This window comes from Castor canadensis, chromosome 8 (assembly GCF_047511655.1).
Source record: "Castor canadensis chromosome 8, mCasCan1.hap1v2, whole genome shotgun sequence".
In the NCBI taxonomy this organism is placed as follows: Eukaryota; Metazoa; Chordata; class Mammalia; order Rodentia; family Castoridae; genus Castor; species Castor canadensis.
In genome coordinates, this window is record NC_133393.1 from 28,301,895 (window position 1) to 28,325,216 (window position 23,322).

Here is a 23,322-nt window from a genome sequence, read left to right on the forward strand (position 1 = left end):
CACATGCAGGAATAATACCCAGTTCTTACCCTTCTCTTTCTCAGGCTTCTGAACTTCACAGTCAGGCAGGACCTGCTGCTCCTGCACTGCTTTGAGAGGGACTGTCTCTTCCACTAGCAGTTTTTGTTTCTTTCCCTGATCTGGGTCCTAGAGACAATCAGATACATGTGGATTTAGGAAACTGTAATTCAGAAAAAAATACATCAATGTTAGAAAAGAGAACAAAGGGAAACCTTACAGGGACAAGAAAATGGGATGAGGAATCTGGAGTACATTCTGTTTTATCTCAGCAGATGACAGATAAGGTTGATGTACAACCTATAAAGATAAAAACCCAGACTTATAAGAAATTGAACCAAAGCCTAGCATTTCTTTGCCCGCTGCTGCACTCATGTCCACCTGTCTGGCCACAAGTTGTAACTCCTGCTTTCCTGCAAAAGAGCACAGATTTGACCCTTATGTCCTATTGTCCTGCTTCTCCATGTTTCAGCTGCAAATCCTCTAGTACAACCACCACCTCCTCCCCACTCTGTGGTTGACAGTTCTGCACCTGGGCCTGGAGCTCCTCAGGCGGGATAGTAAGAAACTGCTCTAGTACCAGCAGCTCCAGTATCTGCTCCTTTGTGTGGGTCTCAGGTTGCAGCCACTGTCAGCAGAGTTCCTGGAGTTGACTCAAAGCCTCTCGAGGTCCTGCAGTTTCTTCATAGCGCAACTGCCTGAATTGTTTGCACAATGGCTCCCTTCGCTGTTTCCTTGCAGTTTGAATTCATGTTCCCAAATAGAGTAGTTATAACAGGGAATTAAGGCTGTTTTTGCTAAAAGCACTAGCTCTTCACTTGGACCTGCAGCTATCTCCTTCACTACCTTAAACTTAAGAGTCAACTCTATCACAGACCTGTTAGTCATTTAAGGAGTGCTTGTCTAAACATTGGCAATACAAGGCCAAGTGGCCCTAAATTTACTAAACCTTTCCTCCTCCCCCTTCAAGGCTAAAGAAAAGTTAAGAGTAGCTTAAGACAGTTTCATGATTCCAGGAACAGCAAGCCTTGCAGGCAGATCACTCCATGATGGGAACCTCTTCCCAAGCAGAGGTGAAGGGAACTGAGTTGCTCCCTTAAATAATGATTTTCATGGAGCCAGCAGGACCTCTCAGAACCAAACATGAGATAATGATCAACCAGAACAGTTTGTCTAGACTGCTTGACTATGACTATGCATACTTCTGGTCTCCTTCACCTTCAGTTTTTGTCTTTTCCCTAGATAATCTGAAACTCTTGTCTAATCCCTGAGATAGGGCTTAGGACATTGGTTCTCCTGTTTTCTCCCAGTGTGGTCACACTGAAAAATAAATTCCCTTCTTGTTTTACCATTACTCATCTCTGATTGGACTCTCGAGATGGCAGTTGGCCAAATCTGGTCTGTTGGGACCTCAGAGTCAGACGTGTGGCATAGGACTCTGGTAATATAGTGATCCTCCTTTATTGCCTCCCTCTTCAGATTCAGTGGAATCAGCGAATGAGCACTCACCAATGCTGCTGCCATCCCCAGCTTCAAATTGCTGTCTTTGCTTTGGAAAACTTTCTTTTAACTGTATCTTCAGGATACTCCTGAAAATACAGTAACAAGAATCGCAGAAACAGTTATATTACTAGTAATAGTAATATTGATGGCTATAATCCTTTTTTGCTTTATGTTTCCTACTACCCATTTGTTTTTCTCAGAAACAGCCATTCCTAAATGGACAAACAAAACGAGAAAACTCTTGTATATACTGCCAACTATTGTAGCAAGAATAATAGATTTAAAAATTACTATTTGGCAGCCCTCAAAATAAGTGATTCAGTCAAGAGCCATTAAATGTTTGCTAAAACTGCTGGGTAAAGAGTGAGAGAACAGACATTCTCACAGTCTCAGAGAACTACATTGCTTATTGCTTATTAGTACACAGGGAAACATGAAGCATGTGGCAGTCACACGCTTGACCAAATTATCTAACTTAGCAACACACCAACAGTAAGGCAACTGGCATCATGTGCCTTATCATCTGTATTGCACTTTTACTAAAAGCATTTACCATGAATTCAATGAAAAAAAACTCAGATAAAACTACAATACAGCTCATCTACAACAGGCATGGACTCAAACAATTTCCCCAAATTAAAAAGCAGATGTTGGGAGGTTGTTCTATGTTAAGGTGACACAAGTAAATGCATTATGTGAAATTTGGCTCTTACATTTAAAAAAAATTTTTTTGAAGACTTCAGAAATCTACAGGTGGTTTATACCTGTAATCCTAGCTACTCAGGAGACAAGAGATCAGGAGGACTGTGGTTCCAGGCCAATCTAAGCAAATAGTTCACAAGACCCTGTCTCAAAAATATCCAACGCAAAATAGGGCTCAAGTGGTAGAGATCCTGCCTCACAAATGTGAGGCCCTGAGTTCAAGCCTCGGTACCACAAAAAAAAAAAAAGACTTTAGAAATCTGAATATGAATGATGTATCAGAATAGGGTAGACAAACTATAGCCCAGAAGACCTAATAGAGCTCAAAGCTTGTCTTTGTATTCCTTTACTGCAGCACAGCTATACTCATCTGTCTAGGCACATTTCTTCCTACTACAGTGGCAGGGGTGAGTAGGTGCCATGAGATCAGATCACTTGCAAAGCTGAGAATGTTCACTATCTGTCCCATTATAGAAAATGGATACTAACCCTTGATATAGCATTTTCTCAGATGAGATAGCAGTTTGTGTTATAAAAAGGAATATCGTCATTTTCAGAAGATGCATGCTGAAACTTACTTTCAAATGTTTAGGGGGAAACTGTATAAAGAGTGAGCATGCACAAATGTAGCAAGAAACTGACAACTGCTGACACATGAAGGTATTAAATGTACTATTCAATTTTTCTGAAAGATTTAAAAACTCTCAAAATATTGAGTGGTGCAGGGGGAAGATACAAAGAAAATAAAACCACTTAAATATTCTTTAAGTCACTATCAGAATTAACTAAGAGAATAAGAATATTCATAACTCATCTACTGATTGTTTTCTATGTGCCTGACTCTCTTAACTGCTGAGAATAAATGACAGCTCCTAACCAGGAGTAGTGGTGCATACCTGTAATTCCCACACTTGGGAAGTAGAGGCAGAAGAATGTTGACTTTGAGGCCAGCCTGGGTTACACACTGAGACTCTATCCCAAAATCAAATCAACAACCAACCAACCAAACAAACAAAATGACTTTAAATTTTAAAAGCCAAATGCTAGTATTCCTATTTTTGAGACATGGTCTTGCCAGCCTAGGCTGGCCTCAAACTCCTGGGCTCAAGCAATACTCCTACATCAGCCTCCTAAGGAGCTGGGACTAGAGACACACATTACTATGACCTGTTTACTGCTGTATTCTTAATGGAAATGAAAAGGTCCAGGAAAGTGATGATTATTAGCTAAAAAATTAAAGTTTGGTATTGTGGTGATTAATTTACATTTCAACTCTGGGTCACAGGGTACCCAGATATTTGGTCAAACATTATTGACTGTTTCTGTAACTGTGTTTTTGGCTGAGACTAATGTTTAAATTGGTAGACTATAGACTCAGTAAATCAGATTGTTCTCCATAATGACTGGGCCTCATCCAGTCAGCTGAAGATCTATCTAGAACAAAAAGGCTGACTTTCTCCCAAATAAGAGAGAATACTCTCTGTCTTACAGCCTTCAAACTCAAATATCAGCTTTTCCCTGCCTTCAGAATGGAATGAAATGTCAGCTCTTCCCAGGTCTTAAGCCTGCTGGCCTTCACACTAGAACTACACCATCAGTCACCCTGGATCTAGGACTTTTGCTTGGACTAGAACTAAGCCATTTGCTCTCCTGGGTCTCTAGCTTATTGACTCACCCTGAAGATCTCGAGACTTTCTGGCTCCCATAATCACAAGCCAATTCCTTAGAACAAACCTCTTTCTAGATATCTACTTGTCTACTGATTAATCAGTAGAGATATTGGTTCTAATTCTCTAGTGAACCCTGACTAATATAGGTATATATTATATGATGAATTAGTGGTAGCTTATTTCTAAGATGTGATTAAATATATGAACACAAAGTATATCAATTTAACAACCTGCCTTTAAGGAACACTCCATTTACCTGGCTATTTAAGTCAGAAAACTGACCATTCCCTCTTTTCTTAACTAATGTATCTGATTAGTCAACTTCTACTGATTTTATTGCTTAAAATAGCCACCCGTTTCTCCTTATCCCCTTTGCCACCATCTTCTCCTACTCAGACTACTGCAACTGGTCTTTTTGATACCAATCTGTTTTCCGCATTGCCATCAGTGATCTTTCTATGAAATATTATGTATCTACTGTGCCTGTTATAGACAGTGGCCCATCATGACCCTTAAGATCAAGTTCAAAACGTTTATACTTTTTTTTATGATCCAGTGAACTACTTTCAGCTCCTCAAACTTGGTATTACTCTTTCTTGCTCTTAGATTCTCATATATAATCTCCAACCCATAAAATCCTTTTACTTTTCTTATTGTTAATGCCCACTCATACTTCATGTCTCATAAATGTTTATTATGTTGACATAATAAAAAGTCAGCACAGCTGTTCTACCTGCTTTACATTAATTCACTTAATACTCGCATAAACCTATAAAGAATCATCCTCTTTAACCTTATCATACAAAGAAGGGAACTTGAGACATGGAGTGTGGAAGAGTTTACACAGCTTTCAAAGCAACCTCAGATCTTCAGTCTAACCACTTTTGTATCCACAGTCCCAAAACCTTGGTTTTATTTTTGTCCTCTCTCTTATTTTACAGCCTACACCTGCTCCAGTAGCAAATATTGGAGGGTCTACTTTCAAAGCAGATCAATAATATGACTACTAGTAACCACACCTGCCACAATACTGACACAAGACTATTATCTCCCACCTAAATTACTTGCAAGTTTTAAAAATTACTCCTAGTTTTTAAGTATTCTGGCTTTCATCTTTGCCCCCCTACAGTCTACTCTCATCATGAGTTCCCAGATAGAGATGCTTTAAAGCATAAGCCATTTCAAGTCTGATCATGTCTCTCTTCCACTTAAAACTCCTGCAAAAACACCAAGAAAAGATCAAATTCCTTACACAATACACTGTCCACTTTTCCTATATGTCTAATCTCTGTTATCAGTCCCTCCAAAGTCACCCTTATTCACTGCACTGCAATCGCTCTGGTCTCCCTGTTTTTCCTCAAATATGATGAACAAGCTCCAGCTTTCGGGCCTTTGCATTTGCTGTCTCCCTACCCAGAAATCTCGCCTCCTTCAGATTTCTGCTCAAACAATACCTTCTCAGTGAGACCTACCTTTAAAACCTATTTGCGCTCAACGGAAGGCCAATATGCAGCAGAAGGCTGTGCAGGTTAACCAGGTCCTCGGCTTCATCCCTTTCACAGGCCCCGGGCTGACCCCTCCCGCCCGGTACCCCGCCTCCATCCTCACAACTCCAAGATCCGGAACGCCTCTCTACACCAGCCAGGAAGCCGCCACTCCCAAGCCCCATAGCCTCAGCTCTGTCCCAGCTGGGGCCCAAACACCACTCACCTGGCCAAGACCCTTTGCAGCAGCCAAACTGCGTCTTAGCTTTTCGTAGTGTCAGCTCTGGCACCCCGCGCGCTGTCGCCTCCACTCTAGGGCCGCTGGAGGACCACGACTCTATGGTGTCAGGCTTTGTCCTCCAGGATGGGTGGCTTGAGAGTGTGAGCTTGTTGGCTCACTGCTACTGCTTTCATTTGAAAGCGGAAATTTATTATATTTGGGTGAAAATAGGCCAGCTCAGTTGAGTGTTACCACTAATAGCTCACCCACATAAATAAACCAATCACATACTTTTGTAATGTGACCAGGCACATAAACGTGCTCACAACTGTAGTTTTAGCCCAATAACGTACTGACTCTCTTTCGATTAGTCAAGTTTTTAAAGTTTTAAACATTTTTTTCAGCTTTTTTGTCTCCCCTCTACCATCCCCCCATTCTAGGGAACTCAAGAAAGTTTCTTCAACTCCAGGCAAGGTCCCATGTTATCTTGCTGAGTGAAGGAGCATTTAGGACAGCATTTTAGGGAACTCAAGAGCATCTCTTCAGCTCCAGGCAAGATCATCATGCTCCTCACCTTACCTCACTGAGTGAAGGAACACTTAGGACAGCAAGAGATACAGCTCCATCTTCCGAGACTAACGCAGTACATCAGTAAATAAGCAGAACCAAGGTTATCATCTGGTCCAAAGTCATGCCTCATCAAGTATACCTGGAAGCCCATACTCCTGGGCTTTCTCTTTAAAACAGGTCTTCTGCCCTTAGGAGTAGGACTGCAGCTTTTGAGGCAGAACCTTATTGCAGTTCTCATTTTGCCTTGCAAAATTAATAAGCCTTTACTTCCTTTTCACCAAAACCCTGCTCTTGGTATTTGTGGATTAGTATCAAGTCTAGAGGACTAAATTTCAGATATCATTTCATTTCTTCCCAATTAAAAAAAATCACCAAACACAGGACAGACAAAAATAAGTGTCAGAGTGTTACTGGAGGGCTGGTGGAATGGCTCAAGGGGTAAAGCACCTCCCTAGCAAGTGTTAGGGCCTGAGTTCAAACTCCAGTACTACCAAAAAACAAAACAAAACGAACAAAAAAACCCCCACAAAGTGTTACTGGAACTGGTGGTGTTCCAGGGAGGAGGTCTCCAAAAATGAAGAAGAATTCCAGTTGACTCTTGGGGTACCAAGGGTGATGTCGCAAAAAAGAACTTAAGGACACACCAAGGTAGAGACCAAGAAAGTTTATTAGTAAAGCAAAGGAAAGATAGATAGTACACAACCCAGAGATGAGTGTAGGCACATCTCATAACAGGTGTAATGAATGCTGTAACATCAAGGGTCTTTATGGTGAAAAAGTAAGTTAGGGGTTTGACCCTAATTTACTCTGGGATGAGTACTTCCCTTTGTTCTGAACACTGGTATATTCCATTATTCCAGGGATTGCAGTGTTGGTCTGTTCACTATATTTGGGGACATAATGACATGGATGATTAAGCATCTCCTTAAACAAAGAATTGGTTCTGCCAGATAGTCCCTTTAAGACAGGTGTCCATGCTTGAGATAAATATTTTCCTTTGCAAACACTTTTGAGATCAAATGAGCTATCTTCATAGTGTTTTTTAAAATTACTTCTCTATCTTTTCGCAGGCTAAGTATCTTTTTTAAGATATCTGTTCAGTTTCAGGAGTGTATTAATGATTTGGGCAAGCAGGCAAGGTCAGAGGGAGGGAGCTGCTCCCATTCCTTTCCCTTTTTTTTCTCCCTCGCTCCCTCCCCTCCTTCCTCCTTTCCTTCCTTCACTCCTCTCTCTCTCCTCTTTCTTTCTTTCTCTCTTTCTCCCTCCCTCCCTTCTTCCTTCTCTCTCTCTCTCTCTCTTTCTCTCTCTCTCTCACACACACATACTCTCTCCCTCTGTCCTTTTCTTTCACCTAAATGTTGCACTTTGTTGAAGGAGTGTAAGCCTTAAAGCAAATAGGGCCTGTGTGCTTTTAATGAAGTATTCATTAATACAGTGTTTATCTCTAAATTCCTGGCTGCTGTTTCCTATGCCTCATTTTCCTTAATCTATCCTGCCTTAAAAGTATTTTGAAATTTTAATTGAACCATGGAAATATTTGAATTGAAAGGTTTAAAGTAATAAAAATTTAAGTCTATTGATATGGAAGAGAATAATCAGAAATATTTTTACTTGTAATTAATGTAGGTTTCAGGGAGAAAAAGAGGATCAGATATCAACTTACCAAAATAAATTGTAGAGAATAGAGATAGTCCCTCTCCTGCCCATCTTATCACAAACTGTGTTTTTATAATCTTTGAATAAAATAAATCCTTAAAAAATCTGAACAAACTTTTTGATTTAATTGATCAGCTGATAGAATTTGACATTATTAAATATCACAGGAACCACTGTACTATGACATGAAAAAAAACCCCAAGCACTTTATAATGAGAAGAGTTGTCTTTTTCTCTTTGAGTGCAGAAACTTGAAAATACCTTTTAAAAGTAAACATTAAATATATTTAAATTAAAATTTTTTGCGAGGATAACGTATACACCCAATATAAATAGAAGTTACTTCTTTTTTTGAGGGGAAAACTCATACATTTGCTTTAATTGTTTAGCCATAAAGATGGGCTTCTCTCAAAACTTTTATTAGACACAAACATAAAAAAATCTTAATTTAAAAAAGGAAGCAAATATATCTTAATTTATTTACTCTCTATCTCTCTCTCAAACTCCCTAGCTTCTTAAATCTGTTACTACCAAGACTGAGATCACTGGCATTGCATGGATATTCTGTGAAAATCAAACCCTTAAATGGTTAAACAAATCAGAGTGTTTTTGTTTTGTTTTGTTTTGTTTTAGCAGTTTAACAAAGACGAGGTTTTGTTTTTTTTTAATTCAAGGTGTGCAATTTTTTTTTCAGACTGGGGATCAAACCCAGGGCATTGTACATGCTAAGCAAACACTTAACCTCTGAGCTATATCCCACCCCATGCTTTTTGTTGTTTTTTTGAGACGGGGTCTTACTATGTTCCCCAGGCTGGTCTTGAATTCCTGTATACAAGTTATCCTGCCACCTCAGCCGCCTGAGTAGCTGGGACTACAAATGCACACTGTGATTAGCAAGGAATACACATTTTAAATTTCATTATTCTGTGTGTAAATTGTGGAAGGGGTAGATAAAGTGAGAATAAATAAAAATATCATTTTACCAGCTCAGACTACTGATTGCTAATCATTGAAATTTGAGATTTTCATTTTCCAGGATTATCCTTGTTTTTGCAACCTGTAGTGATTTTTCTGCTTCCACCAGGTACATTCACTGGATATTCCGAGCTTGTTTCTCCATATCATCAGTGGAAGCACTATTACACTGCAAGCTGTGCCACATGCTGTCGCATAAGATTTTTACTTATCTTTATGTGATGATGCTTTCTGCTCTTTTACTTCTACCTGTACAGCAAAATTTCTTCCATTACTCTGAATTTTGAAGTAGAAAGTTATGTGTCTAGTAATTGTTCTAAACAATTGAAAACCTACAAATGAATGTATAAATTTAACCCATAGTTAGATATTATGAAGTCTATAACTATGTTAGGTTTTTTTTTTTGTTGTTGTTTTTTGTTTTGGTGGTAGTAATGAGGTTTAAACTCATGTCCTTTTGCTTGCTAGGAAGGTGCTCTTCCACTTAAGCCAAGTCCCCAGCTGAGGAAGTCAATAACTTTTAAAGTCATCATATTAATATAATATTAATGGTTTAACAAAAATCATATGGTCTTTGGCTAGTGGGGTGGCTCAAGTGGCAGAGTGCCTGCCTAGCAATCATGAGGCCCTGAGTTCAATCCCCAGTACCACCCAAACAAACAAATCAAAAGTTATATGGTTTTCACAAATGCTAAAAAGTCATTAAATAAAACTCAACATGCATTTCTAATTAAAAGGAGATATTCCTAATAAAATAGGAATGGGTGGGTACTTCTTTTATAAGGCAAAAATAAGCACATCCCAACCTAAAAGCTTTCTTTATATTTTATGGTGAAGTCTTAGAAGTATCTCCATAAAAATATAACTGAACTTGTGGGCAATATTATGGTATGGATATTAAATTTCCCCCAGAGGCTCATGTATTGAAGATGTGATTGCCAGCTTGTAGCCCTATTGAAATGTGTTGAAGTTTTTAGGAGGCAGGGCATAAAGGAAGGAAATTAGTTCATTGGAGGTGTACCTTTAAGAGGATATTGGGACTCCAGCCCCTCCTTCATTCTTTTGCTTCCCTGCTGCCATGAGGTGAACCGAAGTCATCCATCATATGCTTACCGCCATGATGTTCTGTCCTTCCATAAGCTTAAAGTGACAGGGCCAATCAATCATGGTCTGAAATTTCTGAAACTGTGAGCCAAAATAAGTATTTCCTCTCTTGAAGTTGTTTTCCTCATGTATTTTTTTTCACAGTGACAGAAATCTATCACAGACTAAGAATTAAAAGACAGGAATTTTGCCAAATCATAATTTTTTGTTCACTGAGCTGCTGATAGCTAAGGGTCAGAAATTCCTTCACTTATGCTATAGAAGTTTCAAAAATTGCCATAAAATACACATTTTAGAGCTCCTTATACTGGAGGAGTTATTTTTTAAATATTATTTTAGATAATTCTATGAAGTCATAAAATAATGGTCCATAAGAAAATTAATGGTATTTCATAAAATTTACAATTATAAATTAATCAGCAGTAGTGTCATTAGTTTGCTCAACTTCCTGCTTCAGCAGAGTTTAATAATGAAGTGATTCTGATGGTTTCTTGAAACAACGCAAATTTTTTTTTATGCTGTTTTGCTTCTACTCCACAAATCATAAATCACTTATTCTGAGTAAAAGTACTTTTTTTTTCTTTTTGTTAAGCAAAACTACTTTAAAGGGAAAGTTCTTTTGTTTTTAAGTTCCAGGGTGGGCAGGGGGAGGGGAGGTGCTAAAGTGATATGCAATTAAATCACAAATCTCAATATCTCTTTTAAGGAAGATTTACTGGCCAGGTCCTTTTGTTTGTTTGTTTGTTTCAGTACTGGGGTTTGTACTGGAGGCCTACACCTTGAGCCACACCACCAGCCCTTTTGTGTGATGGGTTTTCGACATAGGGTCCTGAGAACTATTTTCCTGGGCTGGACTTTGAACTGCAATCCTCCTGATTTCTGCCTTTTGAGTAACAAAGATTACAGGCATGAGCCACCAGTCCTTCTTGAATGGAAACATTAAATGGCAAGTGAAGCTTAACTACAACAAAAGAACTGTTGAGAATATTCTGATAAATATACTATTTATTGCATCTATTTTTTTTTATGAAAGGAGGCCCACCTTTCTTATCTTACTTAGAAGTTATAGTTTCTTAGCTCATCTTTTTCCCAAGTGAGAAAGACAAAGATAATTGTTAAGGAAAAGGGCAATATGATCAAGTATCTACTAGAAGACCAAGTAAAAAGGCAAATAGTGGAGACAAACACTTGCAAGATATGTGATAAAGAGAATTTTTTACTACTTGAAGAGTTTTTTATGATCAGTAAGAAAAAGTCTATCAACTCTATAGGATAATGGACAAATGTTATAATGAAAGCAGTTCACAATAAAATAAAAGGATTTTAAAACACCCATAAATACACAAAAATGCTCTACCTTAACAAAAAATTAAATTAAAGCTAAAAGAGTGAAAAGCAATTTTCACCTACCAAATAACAAAGACAAAAGCTTTTTGAAAGTACCATATCAGTGATGATGTTGGTCTATAAACTGGTGGATCTTAGTATTTTATTAGAAGGTAATGTTGCAATATCTACTTAAAAATTAAAAGTACAACAAAGCTTAAATATGACATTCTTAGACTTCCCTGACAATTATCAAGAAAGTCTATCTTATTTGCAAAAAAGAAAGAAAAACAAAAAAAGTCTATCTTACATTTCTAGCCTAATTTTCTTAATAAGCATACTACAACTTGTAATTATGTATTAACATTTAAAAGTCTGTCTTTCCGTTAGAATGTAAAAATTCTATAGTGACAAAGATCAAGGTCAACATATGGTTTTATCCCCAGTACCTTCTATAGTGCCTAAAATATAATAAATATTTTTCCCTTGACCCGATAATTACACTTCAAGGTGACCATTTCTAGATGACTCAAAGGATTCTTTTTGACCCCATAATTCTGTTTTAAATGCATATGTTAACGCTATATTGTCAAACATTCACAAAGATTTTCACTACAGTACTGTGTAATATAGCAAAATATGGGGAACATCTTTTTTTGTTTCTGGTAGGACTGGACTTTGTGTGGGGAACATCCTAAACATTTGATAAAACATGGTCCTTCTAAAACAAACAGGGACCTCCATGAAGGACAAAGGGCAGATGCAGACCCAATGCCTCAGCTCAAAATCTGTTACCCATTAGAAATGTGATGTGTATTTTTCCTTTCTCCTCACTTCTCCAAACAATCTTGCCTTAGGCCATAGCCTCTTACCTATTTAAAAAAATATATATTCTTTCCTGCCCCCTCACTCTGTTAGGCAATCTTATCAGACTCAAACTCTAGGTATGCCAAGAAAGCTTGGATGTCTGCCTCAACGTCTGCAAAATTAAACTAGACAAGGAATACTACTGTTAAAAATCCTACAACAAGGTTCTTTAAACTTATTAGTTAATAGCAAAGTGTGTGTCTTCTGCCATCCCTTCTCATGCATTCTCTTAACAGCAGCTCATCCTTATCACAAGGCCAGGATGTTTAATCAGGATGGGATGTCATCAGAAGAAATGTTAACAGCTTCCAGAGTAAACTGCCCATTTCTCAAGGCCAAAATGTTTGCACAGAGAAACACCTTGCAAGACTGGTGCCCACAGCTAATGAAAAACCAACAGGTCCTAACTTGCTTTTTATAAACCCGGCACAAGAAATAAAAGCTTGACTCTTTCCTCTGTCTGCAGAAACAGTCTGATGGCTTTTAATTAGTGTTGCACCACAGTCTCATCTCCCTGACCTAACTTAATCTCTAGTTTCATTTCATTTCCATTGTCATTAAGTTGAAATAACCTCCCATGTCCAGTAACACTTCAGTCAGTGGAATACTATAGTCATTTAAAATGAGATTTATATGTGAAATACAACATCTGCAAGATGTACTAAGTGAAAAAAAGCAAAGTGTCAATCCCTACGTATAGTATGGTATAAATAGTTTATTTCTAAAAATGGAAATATGCAGATGTAATAGCATGGCTTTCACTAATGTTCCCCATCTGAGAAAAACCGCAAGCTGGTGTGGTAGTGTTAACACCCAGTGTGACACACTGGGGCAAATGTATCCTTCTACCTCACACTGTCCTGACAAATTCTAGAAGCCTATGGAGCTTACCAGTATCTTGAGCCTTGAAAAGGGGGTTATCCAAATGAGATGAGACAGTTTGGGTAGAGCTGAACTAAAGTCTCAGGGTGAGATACCAGGCAGATATCATTAAATGACAGCAAAAGCCTTATTGTAGACCATAAGTGGACTTTACTCTAAAGTCCTGTCAAGAGACTAGCGAGCCAGTCTCTTGATGTAAACTGTTCTGTCCACGTAGTACTTCCTGCTCTGGTCTCTTCTTCATGAACTCTGACAACTCTCCTCTCCTTCTTTTTCTTTTTCTTTTTCCTTTCTCTTGATAGTCTAGATGGTCCTATTCTGCTCTTTGGAAGGCTAAAGCACCCTGTATCTTTTACAAACTCGTTTTACAATGTTTGAATATTTTTTAAATCACATACACATTTTTAAAATGAAAAAATAAAAATAAATTGCAAATCTCAAAAGCAGCTTTTTCCTGAGAGACTTACTACCATAGTAAGTACAAAAGCAGTGTAGTCTTTTAAGTACTATTATGGTCATATACAACTTCTGTTGTTAAAAGTCCTGGTGCACAATAAACCCTTACTTGTCATCTTTTCCTTTTGTTTTTCTGTATACCATCTCTCGGAAACTAGCGAGGATCTTATTCTCTCTCTTTCGCCTCTCTTCTTGGTTAAAGGATGCAAGGGCTCTTTTCTCATCAGCACTATAAATCTGATTCTCTTTACGCAGTCGTACAGCTTCCATTCTGCGATGCCTGCTACCACTCATGACATAACCTGAGCACTCAAATGAAGCAATCTCTTCACTTGTCAACCCAATTTCACCTCTTCGTGGGATACGCTTTCCAGCTTTTACATACTCAGCCATAGCTGCACCTTCACCTGGGAGCAGAGCATGGCCATAATTCAAAGGTTTCTCATCTTGAGAGGTACGTATTATAGGTGCTTCTGGTCCTATTAAATCCATGCTGTTTGTAGTCTTAGACCGTTCAATCCAGATACCTTCTGGCAACTCTCCTTCTGAAACTTTACAACTTGTGTCACTGGATTCTTTTTTAATTCTCTTATTCTTCTTTTTCTTGTACTTTTTGGCTCTGTGTTTCTTTTTCTTCTCTTTCTTCTTGGCTTTTTTGACTCTCTTTTTACTATCATCATAGCTAGAATTAGTGTCACAATCTGAATTAGTGTCATCATCAAAATACTTCCTATGTTTTCTTTTGGAGGACTTTTTCCTTTTCTTTTTTGAATGACTGGCCTTTCTTTTTTCTTCAGAGGTGGAATCTGAACTGCTGCTCTTCTGATTCTCTGTTTCATCTTCCACTGGGGTATGTTCATCAGAATCTGGCTCGGGAAACTTTGGTGACAACCCCCACACCTCAGGGGCTCCCAACTCCCCAATTCTCTCTCTCTCCTTCAGCCTCCTTTGCCGATAGCTCTCTTCTTTTTCCTTTTCATAATCTTCTACCCACTCTCGGTCTCCGGTATAGCGGTGCTGGTGGCGGTGGTACCCGCTATAGTGGATTGAGGAGGAAGCCGAAAAGGCATAGGTGCGGAGCCCGGAGGGCCGCTCTCGAGACCCACAGCGGCTAACCCGGCAAGAAGTACGAAAGCCCACCCTATACCACTGAGGCCTGAGACCATCGCGGCTGCAGGAGTGAGGTCGAGAACCTTCACCCCGAGGGGAGCATCTGTTCCGTGTGGATGGCGGGCTCCCAGAGGACGAGCTGCGTCGCAGTCTCCGAGAGCCGGAGGTGTTCTCGCAACAGCCGGTGCTAGATACTGGGGCCATGAGCGGTGCTTTAAATCGTCAAGCAGGCGGTTACCACAGACGAGCAGGCGGGTTGACGGTTCCCAAGTGCGCAGGCGCACTAGAAACGGTTCCCAGCGAACGGCTTCCGCTTCCGCTGCCGTTTCCGTTTCTGCTTCCGCAGTTATTGCAAGACAAAGACCAAATTCTTGCGTGGCCTTGGTGGAGGGTACAGGAAGCATGCTTTTTGGAAGTGGGTGAAGGGAAGTGGGCGCACCCGTTTTCAGAATACACATTCACTAACCTGATGAAGAATTCACATCAATGACCCTCTCTACTGTTCAAGCACCGTCTTCTCTTGGATTTTTGCTTTTTATGGCTTGCCACACACTCTTTGTTTCACCCATTCTCACTTTCGGCTTCTTTATGTATTCTATTACCTATGGATGCCTGTTACCCATGCTGTTCCTCCCGCCCACTCCCCCCCACCAAAAAAAAAAAAAAGGACTTGTGGCCACTTTCATGGCAGAAACGTCTTTGGCTAGTGATTTTTCCAACCTATTTGTTCTTACTGGAAGCAAAGACTAGAATTACTTTTGAGCTCAGTCTCTGAGCCAACTGAAGATTATGATATTAATTCTTAAATTCAGACTTTTCCACCCCAGAAACACACAGAAGCACCCAACTTAGTCTTGTAGAGGGTCTCTCAATCTAGAGACATTTCTTCAGAAACTTAGTAGTTTGGAACCACTTTTCGAAAACACTTTAGGTCTCACTCTCTAAAGTGGCAAACATTCCATGCAAAATCATTTCCCTTGATTGATCTTAAAATATACATAGACATTGCAATCACCATGATTCTCTTTAAGTGGACCTGCTCAGTTAGTTGATGGACAATCTAAGTTCAAATTTAGAAATGATGTTTTCCTGTTTGCTAGCACTCTAAACAGTAAAATGAGGAAATTAAATAGGACTAATCTTTGGTCTAATTTTAGTAATGTGATTGAAGGGGATAAGTATTATTGCCATGACATAGAGCATGATAATTTAGGACCTGACCAACAGGTGGGAATATGTGAGTGATCACATATATATTAAAAATATCAATGGGTAAGGTAAGTACTATAAATTATAAGTAAAGAAAAAATTCCTTTGCAGCTATAAACTACTTGATAGGCCAATTAAATGGATCTTTGAATGTTACCTGAGATAACTAAAATTAATTCATTTAGTATTTGATGGAGAATTCAAATATTAATAAATTGATTGATAGAATACTACTTTCAAATAGCACATGGCAAAACGAATTTTAGAATATATATTTTTTCTTAGGAAAACTATTGCCTGGAACAGGGATGGCAAACATTTCTTGTAAAAGGCCAATAGAAAATATTTTAGTCTTTGTGGACCAAGAGACAATATTGAGGATATTATATACATTCTTTGTATGTGTGTGTGGGGGGAGGTATATATGTATATGCAGGTGATCAAACCTAAGTCTTCACAAATATTAGGCAAGTTCTGTACTGCTGAGCTGTGCTCCAGTCCTATACATAAGGAAGAAAATAAACTTACACACATTTTTAAATTGATAAAATGGAATTATTTTATTTAAAATAAAATTTAAGTACTTTTTGTAATATATATCTTCTAATGGGAAAAGTGAAATGTTTTTTGGGAAAATAACATTTTACTTAAGTGGGGTTCTGCCTTTATAGGGCAAAAGCAGACACAGATAATATGTAAATGAATGAACATGGCTCTGTCACAATAAAATTTTATTATGGTTATTGACTTGAATTGCATATAATTTTCACATGCCACTACATTTTATGTTTTTGATTCTTCCCCACCACCAACCATTTCTTACTCAGGCCATACAAAAATAGTGGGCCAATTTTGGTCTGTAGACAGTAGTTTGCTTAACCCTGACTTAGCAGGAAAAGCAAAATGTGTGCTTAGAAATAAAAGTAAATACATGCCATACCTTTGGGGAGTGATGGGGCTTTTATTTTCTAAATTTTATGTATAGATGATCAAATATTCATTAGCATAAAACAGAAATATATTTGAAGAACTTTAAGGATATTATGATTATTAAGAAAAGCACCAGATGTTAACAACTTGGCTAAAATGAAATTGCTCTTAGCCAACAGCTGGTGGTTCATGTCTGAAATTCTAGCTACTTGGGAGGTTAAAATCAGAAGGATCACAGTTCCCAGCCCAGGCAAAAAGTTTGTGAGACCCCATCTCAACCAATAGCTGGGTGCAGTGACATGCATCTATTATTCTGGCTATACGAGAGGCTGAGGAGGATATGGTTCTAGGCCAGCCTGGGCAAAAATGTTTGCAAGACCCTATCTCAACAGAAAAAATGTGGTACAAACCTATCATCCTAGTCAAGGCAGGAAGTATAAAATGCAAAAGATCACTGTCAAGGCAAGCCTGACCAAAAAGTTAGACCCTATTTCCAAAGCAACCATGGCTTAAGTGGTAGAGTACCTGCCTAGTAAGTGCAAAGCCCTGAGTTCAAGTCACAGCACCACCAAAAAAATGAAATTGCTCCTACAGGTAATAGTTTAATATTCTCAAAATTGTTTTCTACAAATTTCTGCACAAATTTTATTGTAAAAACTTTCAAAACTACAGAAAAGTTAAATAAATACCCATATGTCCTTTACTTTTATCCAGTAATTGTTGAGAATTTACTTTTTTTTTTTTGGTGGGACTGGTGTTTGAAGTCAGGGCTTCGTGCTTGCAAAGCAGATGCTCTACCACTTCAGCCACAGCTTCAGTCCATCTTGCTCTGGTTTGTTTGAAGATGAGGGTCTTGTGAATTATTTGTCTGGTCTGGCTTCCAACCATAATCATCCTGACCTCAGCCTCCCAAGTAGCCAGTATTGCAAGAGTGAGCCACCAGCAACCAAATAACTTTACTTCTTACTCAATTGAAAGAAAATTACAGACATTATACTGCTTCACTCCTATAAGCCTCAGTTATTAATGCCTTTAAAAAGGACCTAAGAACTTATATCATTACCTTGAAGAGCTTTAATATTATTTAAAAGTATTAGTGGTATCTAATATCTAGGATGTATTAAAAATGCTTCAGGTGTTCTAATAATGTCTTTCAAGTGGGGTTGTGTTTTTTTTTTTAAATCAGAATCCATTCAAGAATCATTCATTGCATTTACTTATCACAATACCTTAGTATCTTTAATCTAGAACTGTTTCTCTACCTGTGCCTCTGCAATGGTCTGAATGTTTGTTTCCTCCTCCCTCCAAAAAAATTTTTGTATGTTGAAACCTAATCATTAATGTGATGTTAGGAGGTTGAGCCTTTGGGAGGTGGTTTGGTTATGAGGCCTCAGCCCTCATGAATGGAATTAGTGCCTTTATAAAACAGATCCCAGAGAGCTGCCTTCCTCTTTCCACAATGTGAGTACGTAGCTAGCAGGTACCATCTAAGAAACAGAAAGTAAGCCCTGACTGGACACCATATATGCCTGCACGTTCTCAGCCTCCAGAACTGTGAGGAATCAATTTATGTTGTTTATAAACCAGCCAGTTTATAGTATTTTGTTATAGAAGTCAAAGGGACTAAGACAACCCCCTTCCACTTTTTAAAGTTTTTATATCTTCCATACTAAAAAAAATAAGGACAATATTCTACTTTGTGTAAATTTGAGAAGCATTTTGAAGCATCTACCAAAAATGTTTGACACAGAGTGGTGTTTATAGAATAAAGTTATAACTTTGCTAAAAAGTACTGGCTCCTTCCTTGGACCCAAAAGTTGGCTGGGTGCATCATAAAAAGCTTGGGCTTCCTGCCTTCATTTTACATTAGCCTTTGCTCTGAGCAGTTACCTTGTAATTTGAGTTCCAGGAAGAATAGAAATGATATAATGCCTTTCAAGGGACCAAAATGACCTTTAAGAAAAGAAACAGCAGAGTCTTATAGGACAGACCCTCCCCTCCACCTAGGATAATTACCTATACAGGTTATACCCTCAAACAGGGTAATCATCTCATGGGAACCAGACTGCTTCCCTCAAGTGATGACATCAATAACTACTTCAGAACTCCTGTAGAACCCAACCTGAGATAATGGTCAAGCCATGCTTGTATGGGACTGTTTAATTGTGCATAGCTTTCTCCCCACCCCCTACCCCCTGCCACCTCCCCAATTCTTCCTCTATCTAAACCTAAAGCTAATATTTGTACCTTGAAGATGGATTGAAGTGCTTACTTTCCCTCTTCCTGTGATGTGTCCATGTCGTGTAACAAGCTGCCTTTCTCTGACCTTCACCACTACTCATCCTTTTATTTGTCATATTGGAGCAAGTGGCTAGACCTAACATGTTGGAACTCCCATGGTTGGGCTTCTGGACTAGCACTCCTGGTTACAAGGTTAAGTGAAATGCTGCACCAATTTTGTATTATTTCAGTGATTTGCACTGTAATTTACTCTGTGCAAAAACTGTGCTTGCATTTGAGCAGACTAAAAAAGAATTTAGCATAATGGGATACAAGCAACCCATTTCCTTTGTAAGGTTTTAAATAATCAGTATCTGCACATTTATTTTTATACTTTTTCTAAGAAGTCTGTGCTTGTGACCTGATAGTTTAAGTGGTTTTCCTATGAAAACCACTAAACTAGGAGTAGTCAATCATTTTAAGATAGTGCTTTTTGGGGGAGAGTTCAAAGTTGTTATATCAGTTCCATGATATCATGAGTGTTTCAAGTTCTGTCTTTCTGTGTCAGCACCATTCATTTACTCTATTGGGTATATTAATTAGATAATGCAGTAACTTACCTCAAACTTTATTAGAAAGTGTACAGTAATCATTCTTTCTCCTACCTCTGTCTTTTCACCTACTCAGTTTCTAACTCTAATAAATAACCACTGTCACTAATTTTCTCATTTATCTTTCCAGGGTTTCCTTTTGAATATGCAAGGTCCACGCAAATGTAATTTATAGTCTTATTAATACCTTCTATGTTGACACATGTAGAAAATTAAAAACAAAGCTGTGAACCTTGCTTTTCTCCCTCTGATGTATATGAAAGAATCATTGTTTAAAGCCTCTTTAATAGCCACATAAAAGGGGAGAACACTGGGTGAGGAGCTAAGTATAGGACAGAGTGTATCAGGCAGGTGGTTACAGAGGCCGTGAAGTGGCCTTTGTGTCCTGTCCTGTGGGTGGCTTGCTAGTTTCAGATGCTATATGTGGTGAACAGGAGGCACCATTTCCAGGTGTGAGGGTCATGTTTCCTTTGGTGGCTGAATTCATGCACTTTCTAGGGCCCCTGGGTGTTGGAAGGTCTTTCACAAGCCACAAGAACCCTGTTTTTCCATGAAGCCTTTGGTCCCCTCAGAGGGTCCCCTTTGTTCAGTACTGTGTTATGATCAGGATTCTTTTCCTTGAGTTGGTATCTTAAGTCTTTGGGAGACTGGGGATCCTTGGGTTATACAGATAAGCCTTTAAAAATGTGAGCCTTTACTTCTTTGCTCCCTTGGAAACAAAGGCCAGTACTAAGCGCTTTAAGTTATTGTTGCATTATGGGTCAAGGATCCAGATTTTGAAATGCTTCCCAGTCTCCACCCCCTAGTCTGTTTGAGTTCTGCCAGTTACAGTCTTTATGACCTTTGGCCAATCCCTAACGTCTATGTACTGTGTTTTACTCCTTTATAAATGGGGTTAATGGTATCACCTAATGCATTAGATGAAACTGTGAAGATTATCCTTGAGGATTAAACAAATTGTGTGTAAAGCACCTGAAATAGTACTGGTACAGAGTAAGCATGATGTAACAATTTACTATTATTACCATTACTATTATTATTTCTTCTTTTAATGGAAGAAATTTCTTTAGTGTCTTGATGACTAGCTTTTGTTACAATTTCTTTTAGTGTTAACTGTCTTTCTCAATTCTTTTTGCAATGAATGATTTCTTATATTAGGGTGGGAAAGTGGGGAGATGGGATATTCTTAGGAGCCTCTCCCAGATAGTTTCTATTGTTTGTTGTGATGCACAAGCTCACAGTGACTTCAAGACTTGGAAATATGTTTCCTTGGTTCCCCTGAACTGGGAAGAGTAAGAGAGCATTTAACAGTAGGGAAGAACTGAGATATCTAGACCCTTATCAATGCTGGAAATTCATCAGCATTTGATGGTCTTGTCTCCAGGAGACTCCTAGCTTATATGAGTCGTGTGTGTGTGTGTGTGTGTGTGTGTGTGTTTCCACACCTATGCACCTACGTCTATATTTCTATAAATATAGAAGGGACTGTTATGGGAGAAGGGAAGAGGTGAGGGTTGCTCAGTTTCCCAAGTTTCAGACAAATCACAAGAATGTCAGATCCACAGTAAAAGCACTTCAAGGGGGTCTCACAATGAGTCTCAACAGGTAAAAGTTCAGCAAGGATCTATTTTAGTAAAACAGGAGAAACAGGAATGAAGAAAACTCAAAACGATGGTTCTTATCTGATATATTTATACTTTCATGTTACCTAGCAACCCTAGTTATTAGAATCCTAGTAGGTTCAGGGTATTTCTATTACTCAAAACATAGCCAAGATGGGTCTTGTTATCATTCTAAAACATGGAGCTGTGGTCTTGTCTTGGCTTGCCCAAAACATAGGTGAGATTCAGGCCTTTCATTTGCCAGGTTTGGCCTTTAATTTTTCTGTGACACCTACACATTCAAAAGTTGTAGCTTCTTTACATCTCAAGGAGGAGACAGATACAAATAGCCCCTAACTTGACATCTAAAAAGAGAAGGTACCATGAAGAGCACTTGCTGCTCTAGTTTTTCAGTTTGTACTTCCGGTTCTATTTTAATTTCTGATTTGGCTCTTTTAATATTTATTATTTTAAATTTCCCTATTCTGCCTCAGTACTTCAGTTCACATTGACACTTTTAATTCCAATTCAATACTACAGATTCTTTTTGACATTTTTTTCTCTTTATTCATTTATTCTTATGTGCATACATTGTTTGGGCCATTTTTCCCCCCAACTCCTCACTTCCAGGCAGAACCTGTTCTGACCTTTTCTCCAATTTTGTTAAAGAGTAGACATAAGCAACAATAAGAAAGGCATAGCATTTTTGCTAGTTGAGAAAGAATAGCTATACAGAGAGATTCCTAGCATTGCTTCCATACACAAGTGTATTACAACCTGAATTGATTCATCTGTACCGGACCTCTTCGCTACTTCCTGGTCATCTTCCCATATTGACCTCTGTCATTTTAAGGTTACCTTATTAGCTCCTCTGCAGTGGGGACATCAAACACTTCCAAGTTTTGGGTTTCCTACCTATCCCCATTCCTCCTGTATGTGCTCTCCCCTTTGTGTGTGGCCCAAGTCCAAAAACATTACTGCCTTTGCCCTAGATCTAAAGTCCGAATATGAGGGAGAACATACGATTTTTGGTCTTCTGGAGCTGGCTAACCTTGCTCAGGATGATGTTCTCTAGTTCCATCCATTTACTTGCAAATGATAAGATTTCATTCTTCTTCATGGCTGAGTAAAATTCCATTGTGTATAAATACCACATTTTCTTAATCCATTCATCAGTAGTGGGGCATCTTGGCTATTTCCATAACTTGGCTATTGTGAATAGTGCTGCAATAAACATGGGTGTGCAGGTGCCTCTGGAGTAACCTGAGTCGCATTCCTTTAGGTATTTGGTATATCCCTTAGAGTGGGATTGCTGGATCATATGGCAGATCTATGTTTAGTTTTTTAAGAAGCCTCCATGTTGTTTTCCAGAGTAGTTGCACTAGTTTTCATTCCTACCAGCAATGTATGAGGGTTTCTTTTTCCCCAGATCCTTGCCAGCACCTGTTGTTGTTGGTGTTTTTGATGATAGCTATTCTAACAGGGGTGAGGTAGAATCTTGGTGTGGTTTTGATTTGCATTTCCTTTATAGCCAGAGATGGTGAGCATTTTTTCAGTGTTTTTTGGCCATTTTAATCTCTTCTTTTGAAAAAGTTCTGTTTAGTTCCCTTACCCATTTCTTTATTTGTTCATTGATTTTGGGGGAGTTTAGTTTTTTGAGCTCCCTGTATATTCTGGTTATCAGTCCTTTGTCTGATGTGTAGCTGGCCAATATTTTCTCCCACTCTGTGAGTGGTCTCTTCAGTTTAGAGACCATTTCTTTTGTTGTCCAGAAGCTTTTTAATTTTATGTAGTCCCATTTGCCCATCCTTTCTCTTAGTTGCTGAGCTGCTGGGGTTCTATTGAGGAAGTCCTTGCTATACCTATTGCTTCCAGAGTATTCCCTGGTCTTTTCTGTACTAACTTCAGGGTTTCAGGTCTGATATTAAGGTCCTTGATCCATTTTGAGTTGATACTAGGACAGGGTGATAAACTGGATCTAGTTTCAGTTTTCTTCAGGCAGATAACCACTTTTCCCAGCAACATTTGTTGAAATGGCTGTCTTTTCTCCATTGTATGTTTTTGGTGACTTTGTCAAAAATAATGTGGGCATAGCTGTGTGGATTCATATCTGGGTCCTCTATTTTATTCCACTGGTCTTCATATCTGTTGTTGTGTCAGTACCATGCTGTTTTTATTGCTATTACTTTGTAATATAGTTTGAAGTCAG

General features: G+C 38.6%; 3 protein-coding genes across 4 annotated transcripts in view; all 3 read right to left on the bottom strand.

Moving 5' to 3' along the window:
* The window catches only part of Pgbd1 (piggyBac transposable element derived 1), a 23,317-nt gene extending 23,171 nt beyond the window's left edge, over positions 1-146 (bottom strand). For both annotated transcript variants that reach the window (XM_074082653.1, XM_074082650.1), the window contains exon 1: positions 30-146. The gene's annotated coding sequence lies outside the window, so the exon portion shown is untranslated. The remainder of the gene's footprint in view (positions 1-29) is intronic.
* Positions 1-5,663, bottom strand: part of Zscan26 (zinc finger and SCAN domain containing 26) — a 9,525-nt gene extending 3,862 nt beyond the window's left edge. The window contains exons 1-3 of the mRNA XM_020177029.2: positions 5,604-5,663; positions 1,528-1,607; positions 30-147 (exon numbers count right to left, since the gene is read on the bottom strand). Coding sequence (XP_020032618.1) covers positions 30-147; positions 1,528-1,542 — 133 coding nt within the window. The 5' untranslated portion in view covers positions 1,543-1,607; positions 5,604-5,663. The remainder of the gene's footprint in view (positions 1-29; positions 148-1,527; positions 1,608-5,603) is intronic.
* A 5,518-nt stretch (positions 5,664-11,181) lies between these two features.
* Positions 11,182-14,791, bottom strand: Nkapl (NFKB activating protein like). The gene has a single exon (XM_074082670.1). The coding sequence runs from the start codon at positions 14,744-14,746 to the stop codon at positions 13,538-13,540; it is 1,209 nt and encodes a 402-aa protein (XP_073938771.1). The 5' UTR covers positions 14,747-14,791; the 3' UTR covers positions 11,182-13,537.
* Positions 14,792-23,322: the final 8,531 nt, after the last annotated feature.